The 13,397-nt window shown below is 33.1% G+C and overlaps 1 protein-coding gene across 1 annotated transcript in view; it reads right to left on the reverse strand.

Moving 5' to 3' along the window:
• The window catches only part of LOC133199840 (uncharacterized), a 55,487-nt gene that overhangs the window by 23,908 nt on the left and 18,182 nt on the right, over window positions 1–13,397 (reverse strand). The window contains exon 5 of the mRNA XM_061335666.1: window positions 8,695–8,847. Within this exon, the coding sequence (XP_061191650.1) occupies window positions 8,695–8,847 (153 nt within the window). The remainder of the gene's footprint in view (window positions 1–8,694; window positions 8,848–13,397) is intronic.

Here is a 13,397-nt window from a genome sequence, read left to right on the forward strand (position 1 = left end):
AGGAGTGAGAGGCGGATCAAGTAATTTTTATACGGTGAAAAATGCGTTTTATTATTCAACAGAATATTATTTGCAAATCTTAGGTAGACCATTATTACAAATCTGAAACCTTTGTTTAGTGCCATTATTTATAAACTATCGAGAGAAAGTATTGCATTAATTCTACCGTGTCTTTGTGTACAGGGTGTGCATGTTTCACGCTGAGGTGACTCATTAAATCGCCTTTTCGCAAGGGCATACACTTTATAGATCTTGATCATTTTTTTAGCATGCATAACGGAAACATTCCTTAACTTGAAAAGTGTTGCTGCTTTCCTGAAATAGAGAGCATTACTAAATGAATAAAATACTGACATTTTTAATTCTAACTAGGGTATGCCCCTGCGATATTGAAATTTGTTTATGACCTACATACAGTACACATTACATGCTTTTTTTCACGTGACTGTCAAATAACGTAACCAAACCAAACTCCGTACAGAGCGGGGTATATACATCAACATAAATTTCTTAACAATGCTTGAGTAAAAAAAGAGTGGGCTAAAGCTCTCCTTCTTAGAAATAAGACAATGAATGCAGTGAAAAATGAGATTATTAAAACATTTTCCCTTGTTAAACATCATCACTAAAAAGTTACATTGGCAATATTAAGGCTTCCCGAAGCCTTAAACGCGTTCAAAACAAAACACTTCATTGAAAGATCAGTTTTGATTTTAATTTGTACTTAAGTAGGGCCAACTTATATGAAAAGTTCTCTATGATATATATAAACATATTTGTTGTAATACCACATGACTTCGTTGATCACGTGACGGTCATAAATCTCTTCGGCGCAGCCGATTAACACAGTTATTATTAACTTTTTGTCGTATAAATAAACTCATCGTATCCTTGTGTACCCGAAACGTGCTTGGGAAAAGTTATACAGTAACTCGGGTTCAAAATATTTCATAAAGAAATTCAACTGACCGACAAATTTTGAGGTATTTTCCACACAATATTATCATTTCTACATTTTTACATATTTTTACTTAATTGTGTAACACTTATGATTAAACATTGTATTGTTATTAATATATTTCAAAGTCAAAAATACAAAACTTTACTACAAACTTTGTTGCGTATTCTTCTTTTGTTTAAGCACACACTGTTGCAGATATTTAATGGATTTTCCCAATTTTTCTGATCATCTTTTGTTCATCATCTTTCTCTCAGTCGCCTGTTAATTTCTCACAATTTCAACTCCAAAATCACAGGGCTAAATTTAACCACACACACCACAATGCATTTTTGGGTGAATTGGATTTAACTTTGTTTTAATGGAGGGCCACGTCCTCTTTCAATGGAAAATAATTTAAAAAGGCAAAGAGAAAAAGGATTTCTTTAAAAAAATCGGTAGCTGGATAGGAGATCAAAGTTTAATTTGGCAGTATCTAGAAAAAAATTTCAAGAACAGTATTGTCATGATAACTGATAAAAAAAGATGCAAGCACCCTTACGTTGTGTAGAATCAAATTGTTTAAATCAGCATGGCCCCTGAGGTATATAAAAATGCTTGAACAGACCTCACTGCCCATTTTATCAGTGGTCAGAGAAGGAAAAAGTTTGTTTTACTTCAAATCCTCATTCATAGCAACTTTTTACGATTTAGTAAAATATTATCCAAGTGAAATATGATATTGTAGGTTGGTGCTTGGGAGGTTTTTTTGTTGCTATGGTAACAAATGATAAGAAGTTGAATATTCTTACTCATCCCCAAATTCTAAGCTAAATTGTAAAGATGATCTCATGGTTAAATCCACTTTACTGGAGGATATACGAACAAATATACATGTCGGTACTCTTAATGTACTCTTAATAAGATATGCTTGTCATATGCCAAGTTAATTTAGTACAAAAACAATTGCAGAAGACAAACTGATCATCGTCAGTCTTGTTTAATCGCAATTTAAATAATTTACAACTGTAGATAAAATTGTACGAATAACTTTTTTGACCATGTTGCTATGGAGAATTTTCTGTCGCCATAGAGGCAAGTGATTGAATAGATTTATTAGGTTGCAAGGAAGTTGCTTTAAAAAGAATTAAAAGCCCATCCTCATTATGTTTGAAATGATGTATATGACCTTCTTCATGACATTATGTGGAAAACAGTATGTCTGTAAACACTTCTAGATGTAATTTGTAGAAAATTGTAATTTTCCCTCCTATTCTAAGGAGTCTCTAGTTCTCTAGTCTCGTTTAAAGTCATCATTTCGTACGTTCTATGGTCGATACAATGATCTTGTCAGCAAGTACAATTTATCTTTGACTCAAATGCTGACTGACGTTTTTCATACTAATAGTTAGGCCATTATTTACACCCTGAATTATCGACGGATTTTTCCGTTATTTCCCGATCATGACAAGGAGCCAAGGCGGGTGTGACCGGTCGGCAGGGGATGCTCACTCCTCCATGACACCTGATCCCACCTCTGATGTTTTGGAGGTCCGTGTTTATTCTGCTCCAATTTTGTATTGTTTAATGGACTTTTGAGCTTGAATACTGTTCATTATCTCCATGTATATCATTTCTCCTATTCTGAGACTTTTCTGTTTTTAAATACTTCTTGCTATAAATAGAAATGGAAACCTCCACTGATTATCCTGAATCTCAATGAATTGTAAGTCACTTCAGCTTTGTAATAGTTTTCTATCCATAGCATCTCAAGGTCACAGAATTTAAATGAGAGTCCACCCTCAATATTGTGTACATTATTGTATGATATATTGGAAGGAGCAGTACATTTGTAACTATTTGTTTTTGAAGCTTCTAAATGACAGACAATTTCCTTTTTTCCTCATTTGCTGAATCATAACTATATTTAAGTGTTTTGTACTATAAATAGAAATGGGCATCCCTTTCAACTATTGTGCATACCAGATAGTGAAGTCCAGCTTCTGTCATAAATATATTGATTTTAAAGTTTTTTTTAAATATCCAGCAATAGCAACTTAAACTTTGCCAAAATTTTATTTTTTAGGTTTCTCTTCAACAAATCTATTTATAAATACATATTACTAAAAAAAAATTAAAAGCCCACTTATATTTTTCATGAAATGACACAATTGGGTATGAAGTATAAAAACACACATAAAATTTGGAAATTTTTCAAGGACAGCTCTTTAAATTAATCCTAAAAGTTTTCACCCCCCCCCCCCGAGATTTCCCATTTTCTCTTTTTAAAAAACCATATCATTTTGCACGACCAATTTTTTAAAATTTGGAATATTTCTAAAATAACCGATTGTGTACCCTATGTTCCTTAAATGTTCATGTTATCTATTGACCTAATGATTTCTGTTTAATTGTACTAGACACAGAAAAAAAAATCTTTTACGTTTCCTCAATTCTCATGTTTTCCTTTAGTGAAAAGGGATAAAACCGGGTTAATTCAATGGAACCATCTCCATGGCAACCGGGTACACGTGGGAAACTTCCGATATTCGCTTGCTTCGTACCAAGATGCACCTGTGGTGCAGATTTCATCAAAATCGCAGACATGAAGTTTCCAAGCCCTAAAGTAAATTTGTTGGCGCTTACATAGAATGACAATATCAATTTAAATGTCATGACCCAACATCTGAGGTAAAAATATGAGTAGAAATATGAGTGAATGCATTAATGTGTCTAGGATGAGCAAAAACCAAAAAGTATTGGTCGAAAATTGAAGTCATCTTGTTTCGTAGCAGCTACTTATAAGATATTTTTGTGAAGAATTAAAAAAAAAATGCATGGGATTAATGTAGATCAGTATAATGCCCTTTTGCTAGTATTTTTCAAATGACCTATTTCAACATAGATCATTGTAAATATAGCTAGAAGATTCAAGTGCCCAAAAATTCAATAAAAATATAACGTATTTATTTACCAACAAAGGGATTGACACAGTTAATATAAGTAATTTTCTTAATTATAAAAAGTTCCAGTCTTGAATTCCATCTTATTTCAAGTCCACATCTTGTATTCATCGACAATTGCTTCCAAACTTTTTCATTATAAGAAACTGTACGGTGCCTATATATCGAGCATCTGAAACAGAATCCCCCAAGGTGTTCACGGCCTCCTTCACCCAAGAACTATAGTTCTGCTGGACAGGTCATTCCTGGTTAACAATGAGGACCTTAACATTATTATAAAAGCGCCAAAGTTTAGAGAACCCCAGTCTTTCAACTGGCGTCATAATTCATAAATATTATGAATTCAATAAAAGATTACGCCAGACGATTGGCCAAATATGAGAAAGAGGAACTTGACACTTTGTCAGAATGGATTAAATGTATCATATGGATGTTGAAATCGCGCATTAAGCAATTGAGAGGCAATACCTTAAACCATTTATCTCTTTGTCTTCGACAATGCAGAAGTAAAACAAGAATAAGATAAATTACACAATTAGTATGCAGTGGTTCCCGCTGACAAAGCAGGTAACAACATTGTCTTTGTTTGTAAGGCTCATTATTTGAATTATATTTTAGAGGAAATTAGGATTTAATTCTGCTAGTGGTAATCCAAATTATAACCATAGCTCCCTTTCTAAGGAGGAAATTCTTTAAAGCCATATGTCAGTTTTAAATATATTTTTTAATATTTCAAACAATAAAAAAATGAATTTAAATTACCATACCTTTACTGGATTCCAAAACTCCATAAAATCCTTATAAACATAGATACATAGTGGGTCCAGTAAATGTTCTACTAAGCCTCTTTCTTTATTCCTTACTAAAATATTTACACCAGTAAAGGAGAAACTTCAGGAGTACTGTACAACAGTATTCCTGTGGTGTACGAGGGCTATTAGAAAAGTTCGCGGACAAGATATATTGTGAGCGCGCTATTTGCTTGAAACCAGTAAAACACTGCAGATGAAAACTACACTTATTTTCCAAAAAATATGCAAAGATTTATTTTTTTCCGACGATTCCTAAAAAAAAATATACAGCTTTATTATTCAGATAAAATATGCTTCACGCAGCATGTCGCTATTTCGCACGTTTACATTACATAGACATTTTTTTCTGAAATTAAAAATTGCACTGTTGTAGTGCGCAACGATTTATGATATTTCACCAGTCGCTATATTATTCAAGAAACGCCATTGGGTGAAATTTTGGATTTAACTGGAAAAGATTTGACTGTTTAATCGCTAATGAAAGATGATCAATCCGTAAAAACAAAGTCAAAAATGGCAACGTCATTGAACGTCTTGGAGCACCGAACTATTGAAAAATTGTGTGCAGACAGGAAAATGCTAAAAAAGAGACTAAAATGTTATTAAATCTGCTTGGGATTGCCTACACGTACCTAGCTCCAAAGTGTTCAGTAGGAAATTCCTTTGTAAGTATGCAAGGATTGACATTTTCGATGATCAACTCCTGTGATACCCCAGCTCCCAACCCCCCCCCCCCCCCAACCCCCAACCCCTCCACCCCATATCGCAGGTATATTGCGCCTATGGATATTTGCATTATTTCCAAAGCTGATCGCTTTATTGTGTACACATTACTTTTAGGATCTTGCTAATATCCCATACGCCAAAAAACAGATTTAGGAAACAAGTAACGTCTTCATATAAATGTTTAATTTCTAAGTGGGAATGAAATATATGGAGATAACGAACAGTATTCAAGCTCAAAAGTCCATTATACAATACAAAATAGGAGCAGAGCAAACACGGACCTCCAAACATCAGAGGTGGGATCAGGTGCCATGGAGGAGTGAGCATCCCCTGCCGACCGGTCACACCCGCCGTGTGCTCCTTGTCATGATCGGGAAATAACGGAAAAATCCGTCGATAATTCAGGGTGTAAATTATGGCCTAACAATTAGTGTGAAAAACGTCAGTCAGCATTTGACTCAATGATAAATTGTATTTGCTGACAAGGTCATTGTATCGACCATAGAACTTACGAAATGATGACTTTAAACGAGACAGCTGATATTCTTGTTTCATCAACTTATTTGTCAATAATTTACCTCGTTTTAGAAATTGTACATACGTAGAGCATGCTCTTGCGTATCGAATCAACTGAGAGATATATACCCCGTATGCAGGTGATGAAGGTATATTGCTGCTTAAGTAAGGGAAGTTGACGATTGAAAAGATAAAGTCATCACGTTTATCATAAAGCTTGGTTGTTAGATTACCATTAACGTCTATTTCAAGTAAAATATCCAAATATGAAACATGTGTCTGACTCTGTGGCATCTTTTATCTCAAGTTCACCAGGATATATCGTATTGACATAAGAATGAAAATAGCCATTGTTAATTGACAATACGTCGTCGATATATCTAAATGTCGAGTTGAACGCCACAGCAAGTGTTTTCTTCTTTTCACGTACAAGATTTTGGACAAATTCTGCTTGATATGAATACAAAAAAGGTCTGCTAATAACGGGGCGCAATTGGTACCCATAGAAATTTCAATAGATTGTTGGAAGACCTGGTCTCCAAAAACCACATAGATATTGTCAATCAGAAAATCAAGCATCATTTTAATGTCAACTTCAGAGTACTTGTGTGTACAATCTGAATGCTTTTTAACAAAATAACTTTGCAAATGACCAAAGACACGGTAAGTATATTTACGAGTTCCATTTTTATTGAAAAAGCAGCTGTCAATGATATCAAAAAGCCTGGACTTTAATTTTAACTTTAATTAAGACATGAAAAGTCTAAAGAATGAAAAATCTTTTAAACTCCGATGAAGATTGACAGGATTGGAATTAGGTTGTCGCGTCTTTTAACATCGGAACACGTCAAGTTATTGCTCCATGAATCCTATGACCGCAAAGTAAAAACATTGTATTCTTCAAAACGTAAGTAAATGGACATGATTTTTTATATATATATATTTATAATCAAAAGAAAGGAATTTCATCAGACACACATGATTCTTCAAAGTACACAATGAATTTTCTGTAAATCAATGTGTCCACGAACTTTTCTAACAACCCTCGTAAATCAGATGTGGACATTTAAAATCTCCAAGAAATTTTTAGAAAATTTGAAATCACCAAATTTTAACAAAATCAATAACATCAAAACGTACGACTTTTCAACGTTTAATACAACCATTTCCACCGATTAATTAAAGTTCAGGATTTTTGACATCAAAGATTGCTGCTTTTTCAATAAAAATGGAACTCGTTAATATACTTCCCTTGTCATTGGTCATTTGAAAAATTATTTTGTTAAAAACGCATTCTTATTGTAAACACAACTACTCTGAAATTGAGATTAAAAAGATGCTTGAGTTTCTGATTGACAATATCTATGTAGTTTTGGAGATCAAACCCCGGGATCATGAAACATCATAAGCTTAAGTCAAAATATTTTTGTTTTACTAAGATGTAGAAGTCAAGCAGACCAAAATTAAAATATTTTATAATATTGCTTTACAAAAGTAGTGTAATCTGAAAATTTTGAGAAAAAATCAATAATTAATAAGCGTTTTACAGGTGATTGAAATTTTGACTGGAATCTTAGTCTGCTTCATGATCCCGGGGCCAGGTCTTCCAACAATCAGTTGGAATTCCCATGGGTACCATTTTCGCACCCCTTTTTTAGCAGACCTATTTTTGTATTCATATGAAGCAGAATTTATTCAAAAACTTCTACATGAGAAGAAGAAAACAATTCCCGTGGCCTTCAACTCGACATTTCGATGTATCGACGACGTATTATCAATTAACAATAGTTAATTCCATTCGTATGTCAACTCGATATATCCCATTAAGCTTACAATAAGAGATAAAACAAAGTCTGACACATCTGATTCATATTTGGATATTTAAAAGAAAAAGACTTTAATGGTTAACTAACAACAATGCCTTATGATAATCGTGAATACTTCAATTTTTCAATCGTCAACTTCCCTTACTTTTGTAGGAATATACTTATCACCTGCATATAGGGTTTTTGTCTACCAGTTGATTCGATACGCAAGGACAGCTCTAAGTATCAACGATTTCTATAACGAGGCAAGCTATTGACAAACAAGTTGATGAAACAAGGATATCAACAGTCTCATTCGAAGTCATCATTTCGCAAGTTCCATTGCCGAAACAATGACCTTTTCAGCAAATACAACCAAACATTAAGTCAAATGCTGACTGACATTTTTCATACTCATTTTTAGGACTCTGAGCTTGACTACTGTTTGTTATCTCCATATTACCTTTAAGCTTTAACCATTATGACTCTAGTAAGGTCAGTTTGGAGGTTACTGAATAGTCATGGAAATTTAGTTCTTAAATATGGATATTCCCACCAAAATAGCAGGTAATTTTAGTATTCCTTTTGATAAAAGAATTCAAAATTTATTTATCATGATGTGTCAAAACAACTCCATATTCGATTTAAAATGTGCCAGAAGAGAAAGGGTTACAAATCCATTAAGAATTTTAAAGAGAAATCTCCTAAGTCATTTGCCATATCGTAGCAGAGATATAAAAGAGTAAAAAATTAATTTATAATGATGTGTCAAAAAGTCTCCAAATTCGCTTAAAATGTTCCAGAAGAGAAAGGGTTAAACATCCATTTAGAATTTTAAAGAGAAATCTCTTTCTTTTAAGAGTCCTTTCCTATATTGTAGTAGAGATGCCAGGAAGTTTACACGCAAAATTTTATTTGATGCTACATCAGCTCACCTTTTCCGCTCTGAAATGGCTTTTCCTCTTCATCGACTGGGTTACCATGAACAGACATCGCATGCTTAACTTCCTTCTTTATATCTGGCCTAGTAAGTACACCGTACTTTCTTAGTTGAATTTTTCCAATTCTTTGGGTCGGTGAGCTTGTAACTAAATAAGACAACAACAAGATTGAAAAGAAAAATTGTCTTTTTAATTAATGGGCAACAATAAAAAGATAATTTAATAAATTTAAATCGTAACACGTAATCATATATTCTTTACGGATTTCTTACTGAATTTTTGTTTCCGGAATTTAACATCTGAGTTTGTATTGGGTTTTTCTGATATTGCAAAATTTATGTTAGTTTCCATTCTCATGAAAAAAATCCCACTCTCAATTAGGTTACACATTGTATTAATTGAAAATACATTCTTTTTTTCCGATATGACTTATTTTATACTGTCAGTTTTAGAATTCAAAGCAAAAAATTCATATATCGACGAATATTCATATTCATTTCTATATTTATTAAATATATCCCTCTAAATTTGATATGAGAGATAACACAAAGTAAAAACATTGTATATTTTCAAAATGTAAGTACGAGGGGTGATCAAAAAGTTCGCGAACTATCTCTATATTTAGAAAACCACAGTTCAGATTAGAATAAAATTTGGCAGAAATATAACCATACATATGTTCTATAAATAGCAGCTGCTATGTAATGTTTTCTTTCATATTTGTGACGTCACCATGTGAAATAGCATTACAATGTAGGTGCTTTGTGACAGAAAATAGTTGACTCAGTCGTACTTGAGCAACGAACTCTGTAAAGTTTAACGTATATCTTGGAAATTCTTTTGCAGTAGCATATAATAATTTGTACAAGGTTTATGAAGATAAAAGACTTGCCAGAAGTTCATTCATTAATTTGATTCATTATTTTAGTGAGGGAAGGGGGTGTATAAAAATGATGTTTGTTCTGTTGCCTAGTGAAAGCAAGCTGGGGAGGATATCTGTCTTTAGTTGAGCAATTTGTTATGAAAGATCGCCAAGTAACAGATAGAAGAATATTTGAATATCTTAACAATAATATAATTATTAAATCCCTAAAATATTTTCTTTTTTATTTTAGACTTTAAACATACCAGATATGATATAATGAAGGTGCCTATACTATATCCATATCGGATAATCGACGTTCCTAAGACAGAAAACTCGAGTTGTGATGGTCACCATGCTCATTCTGGGAAAGGACGTCCTTATCCACCCATCCTATTTTCAAGATTCGGCCATTTCTGACAAATGAACATTTTTTGTTATAAAAAATAACTTGCAGGATAAGAAATATAGGACTCGGAAAAATCTTTTAGCTTCTGTGAACAGAACGCCACGGAGCATGTCACGTAACCGCCTGGATTACGTGATTCGCGCATGGGCAGAAGGATGGATGATGTGCATTAAATTCAGATAGGACTACTTTAAAAATAATGAACACTGAAACCTAATTTTATTTCTTTTATGGAAGTAATTCAATTAGGTCTGGAACTTTTGTTCACCCGTCGTAAATGGACCTGATTATTTTTATATCCTTATAAACAAGAGAAAAGAATTTCATCAGACACACATGATTCTTCAAAGTACACAATAAATTTTCTGTAAATCAATGTGTCCACGAACTTTTCTAACAACCCTCGTAAATCAGATGTGGACACTTAAAATCTCCTAGAAACTTTTAGAAAGAAATATATATGGTTTCCTTCAAATTTTGCCCCCGTTATTGTTAAAATTTAAACGCCAATGAACCTAATTGAAATTGATATTGTTTGAAAGAATAGAATATATTTTTCTCTTTTATCGTTATATTGATATATTAACTCAAGTAATATGCAGGAAATTAAAGGTTCAAAGTACCTTAGTTTACAAGAAAACGTCAAAAAGTCGCATTTTTGACACCGTTGGTGGCGATTATATATATGTGCGACGCCTTGAACAAGAAAGATATTTGCACATGTAAAAGATATTTTCAAAGAAAGTCTACATCCTAAAAATTAATATTCTTCAAAACGTCGCACATACTCAATTAAAAAAAAACCTTGATTTAAATTTGCCTTTCTGACTATCGTGTGTTGTTACAACCATGCACGGAGAGACGACGTTGTTGGCATAAAGGCCTAATTGAATATTTATTCGAAGTAGCGTCGTCTATAATTGCTTCATCTATGTATACCAACATAAATATCCCGAACATTAATAACTATCTGTTCTTGAAACAATTTTTGTGAGGAAGAATATTTTTTATCACGATCGTTATTCCAAGATACATAGATCTGTTGATGTGTACGTGTGCGGATCACAAGGATCACGAGGAAAGAGTCTGATCTTCGAATCGCTAAACCTTCGAGTCTGCTGTATAAGAAAATACTTTAAAAGAGAGGTATGTAGAGTATACATTTTAAAATTATCATATCATTTACAAATACGATCATTGTGTATGTTAAAATGATGTCAATTTTTTTCCATTTACAAGCAACAAATATAAGGCCAAATATATTTGTAAAAATGTCCTATTTTTTCCCTAAAATTTCAATATTGGGGGCATTATTAATTTTAAAAAATTACTAAAGTAATATTTCTTTCAATCTTGAATAGAAATACGCAACAGAAATAATATATATATATATATATATATATATATATATATATATATATATATATATATATATATATATATATATATATATATATATATATATATATATATTTCAATAATTTAATTTTTATGCAAATTTATTTATTTGAAAGAAATATATATATATAATAATCATTTTGTTCTTAGTTTTAGTTTATTGTGTGCTACAAAACAATAAACATGCATCTCAACTGAAATTTCAAATTATTCATTAATTTAATTTCTTTTTTTTTCTTTGTTAATTTATTTATTTACTAACCTATAACACATACAGGTCAGGTGCGTAGTATCAGGAAGCCGATGGACCTGCCTCCCCCTTTCCCCAAACACAATTTTTATTGTTATTTTAACGTGTAAATCACAGCCCTTTCCGGATGCGCTCATAACACCTAATGATTTACCTCACCCCTTGTTAGGGTTTTTTCTTTTTTTTTTTTTTTTTTTTTTTTTTTTTTTATTTTGTTCATTCAAAAAAAAAATGTTATGTAGTCGCAAATACTGTTTTTTAAAGAATAGTTGGGTAGACAGAGATGATTGTTCCTTTTCCAGACTCTACTAATAGGAGGCCTCCCTATATTTCATAAGCGTAGGAACCGCGGGAGGGGGGCTTATCCCCCCCCCACTTTTTTGCAAAGATGGTCATAATATAGGCATTAAACATTGGGGCGTAGGTTTAGCCCCCCTTTCAACAGGAACATAGCGCTTGAAAGAAAAGGTACTGAAAGAAGTTCGATCCCCCCTAGCCCCCCCCCCCACTTTCAATTACCTTCTGACGCCAATACATTTATTTCAGTGTTTATAAAAAAGGGGGTGTGTCATGGACATCTTTGTAACACAGTCAAAATTGTTTCACCGCTTGTTGGAAAAGCCCGAAAAGTTGCGATTAGAAATATTCATTGACCAACACCCCAACCCCGCTCCCCCAATTATTTTGTCGCAGTTAAGTCAAATTTTTCCATGGTTACACATTCTAATCTGTGTCGGCGTGGTGCAGTGGTTAGAGCACTTGCTCTAAAGTTCGGAGAGTAAAGAGATCCTTACGTCGCGGGTTCGAATCTCAGTGCAGAATTGGAAACTGATGAGACCGTAGAAACCGAGGAACTGCGTCGCAATAGGTGTTGGCACAAAGTAGAACCTCACTGCTAAAAGGCGTAAGTGCCGAGTACTAAATTTTTAGCCCTCCAACGACAAGTGGTGGCATCTCAATATGAATGAAAAATTTTTGAAAGAGACAATACACATCTATTTATTTCATTTGTATATCTCTTATCTCTTGAATTTCCAGTTACTAGTATTTGTATTCTATTGTATTTGCATTGTTTTCTTCTACATTTTTATGTTCAATTTTTTAAAGTCATAATTGTAATCCTAGGTTCAAAATTTCCTATTGATAAAAACGGGTAGTTCAACAAAAGAAAGGCGAAATTATTATCTTTTATGCAAGTTTTGTTGTATCAGATTCTTTATTTTGTCTTCTTTCTTTTCCAGATGGCAAAAAGGAGTTATGAGCTTATGCCATCGACGATGCAAGCTGAACTCGAGGCACAATACGCCAGGCAAACAATTCGTACGATTTGTTAAACAAGAAATTGTTTAGGCACCGAAATATTGTACAGTATCTCCAGCACAACACGATTGGTCAACCCAAGACAAAGTTTGGTTTTCTTGACCATGTAACAGGATAACATTCAGTAGCCCAAAGTCTATTTCTCTGAAAAATCGTCCACTCCTAAATTGTACTGGTGCTCAAGAATTGTCACACATGCCTGAGCTAGGGACACGCCAGTTGTTGTTATCTAGCTCCGCTATATGTAGCCTCTGAGAACCAATTCACTCTTACTGGTATAACCAAAGAACAATTTAAAAATATAAGGAATTCTTTGCTACCCATCATTAGAAAGTGAGATCCGTAAGAACTCGAAATGAAAATGCGCATAGGCATTTAAAAGGTGTTCTATGTATTACTTAAAATAGAAGAGGCAAAATACATATTACATAAAATGTACTAGAATGTATTTAAAATGA

This window comes from Saccostrea echinata, unplaced genomic scaffold (assembly GCF_033153115.1).
Source record: "Saccostrea echinata isolate AGI-Se365-2 ecotype Australia unplaced genomic scaffold, CSIRO_AGI_Sech_v1 ptg000036l, whole genome shotgun sequence".
Lineage (NCBI taxonomy): Eukaryota > Metazoa > Mollusca > Bivalvia > Ostreida > Ostreidae > Saccostrea > Saccostrea echinata.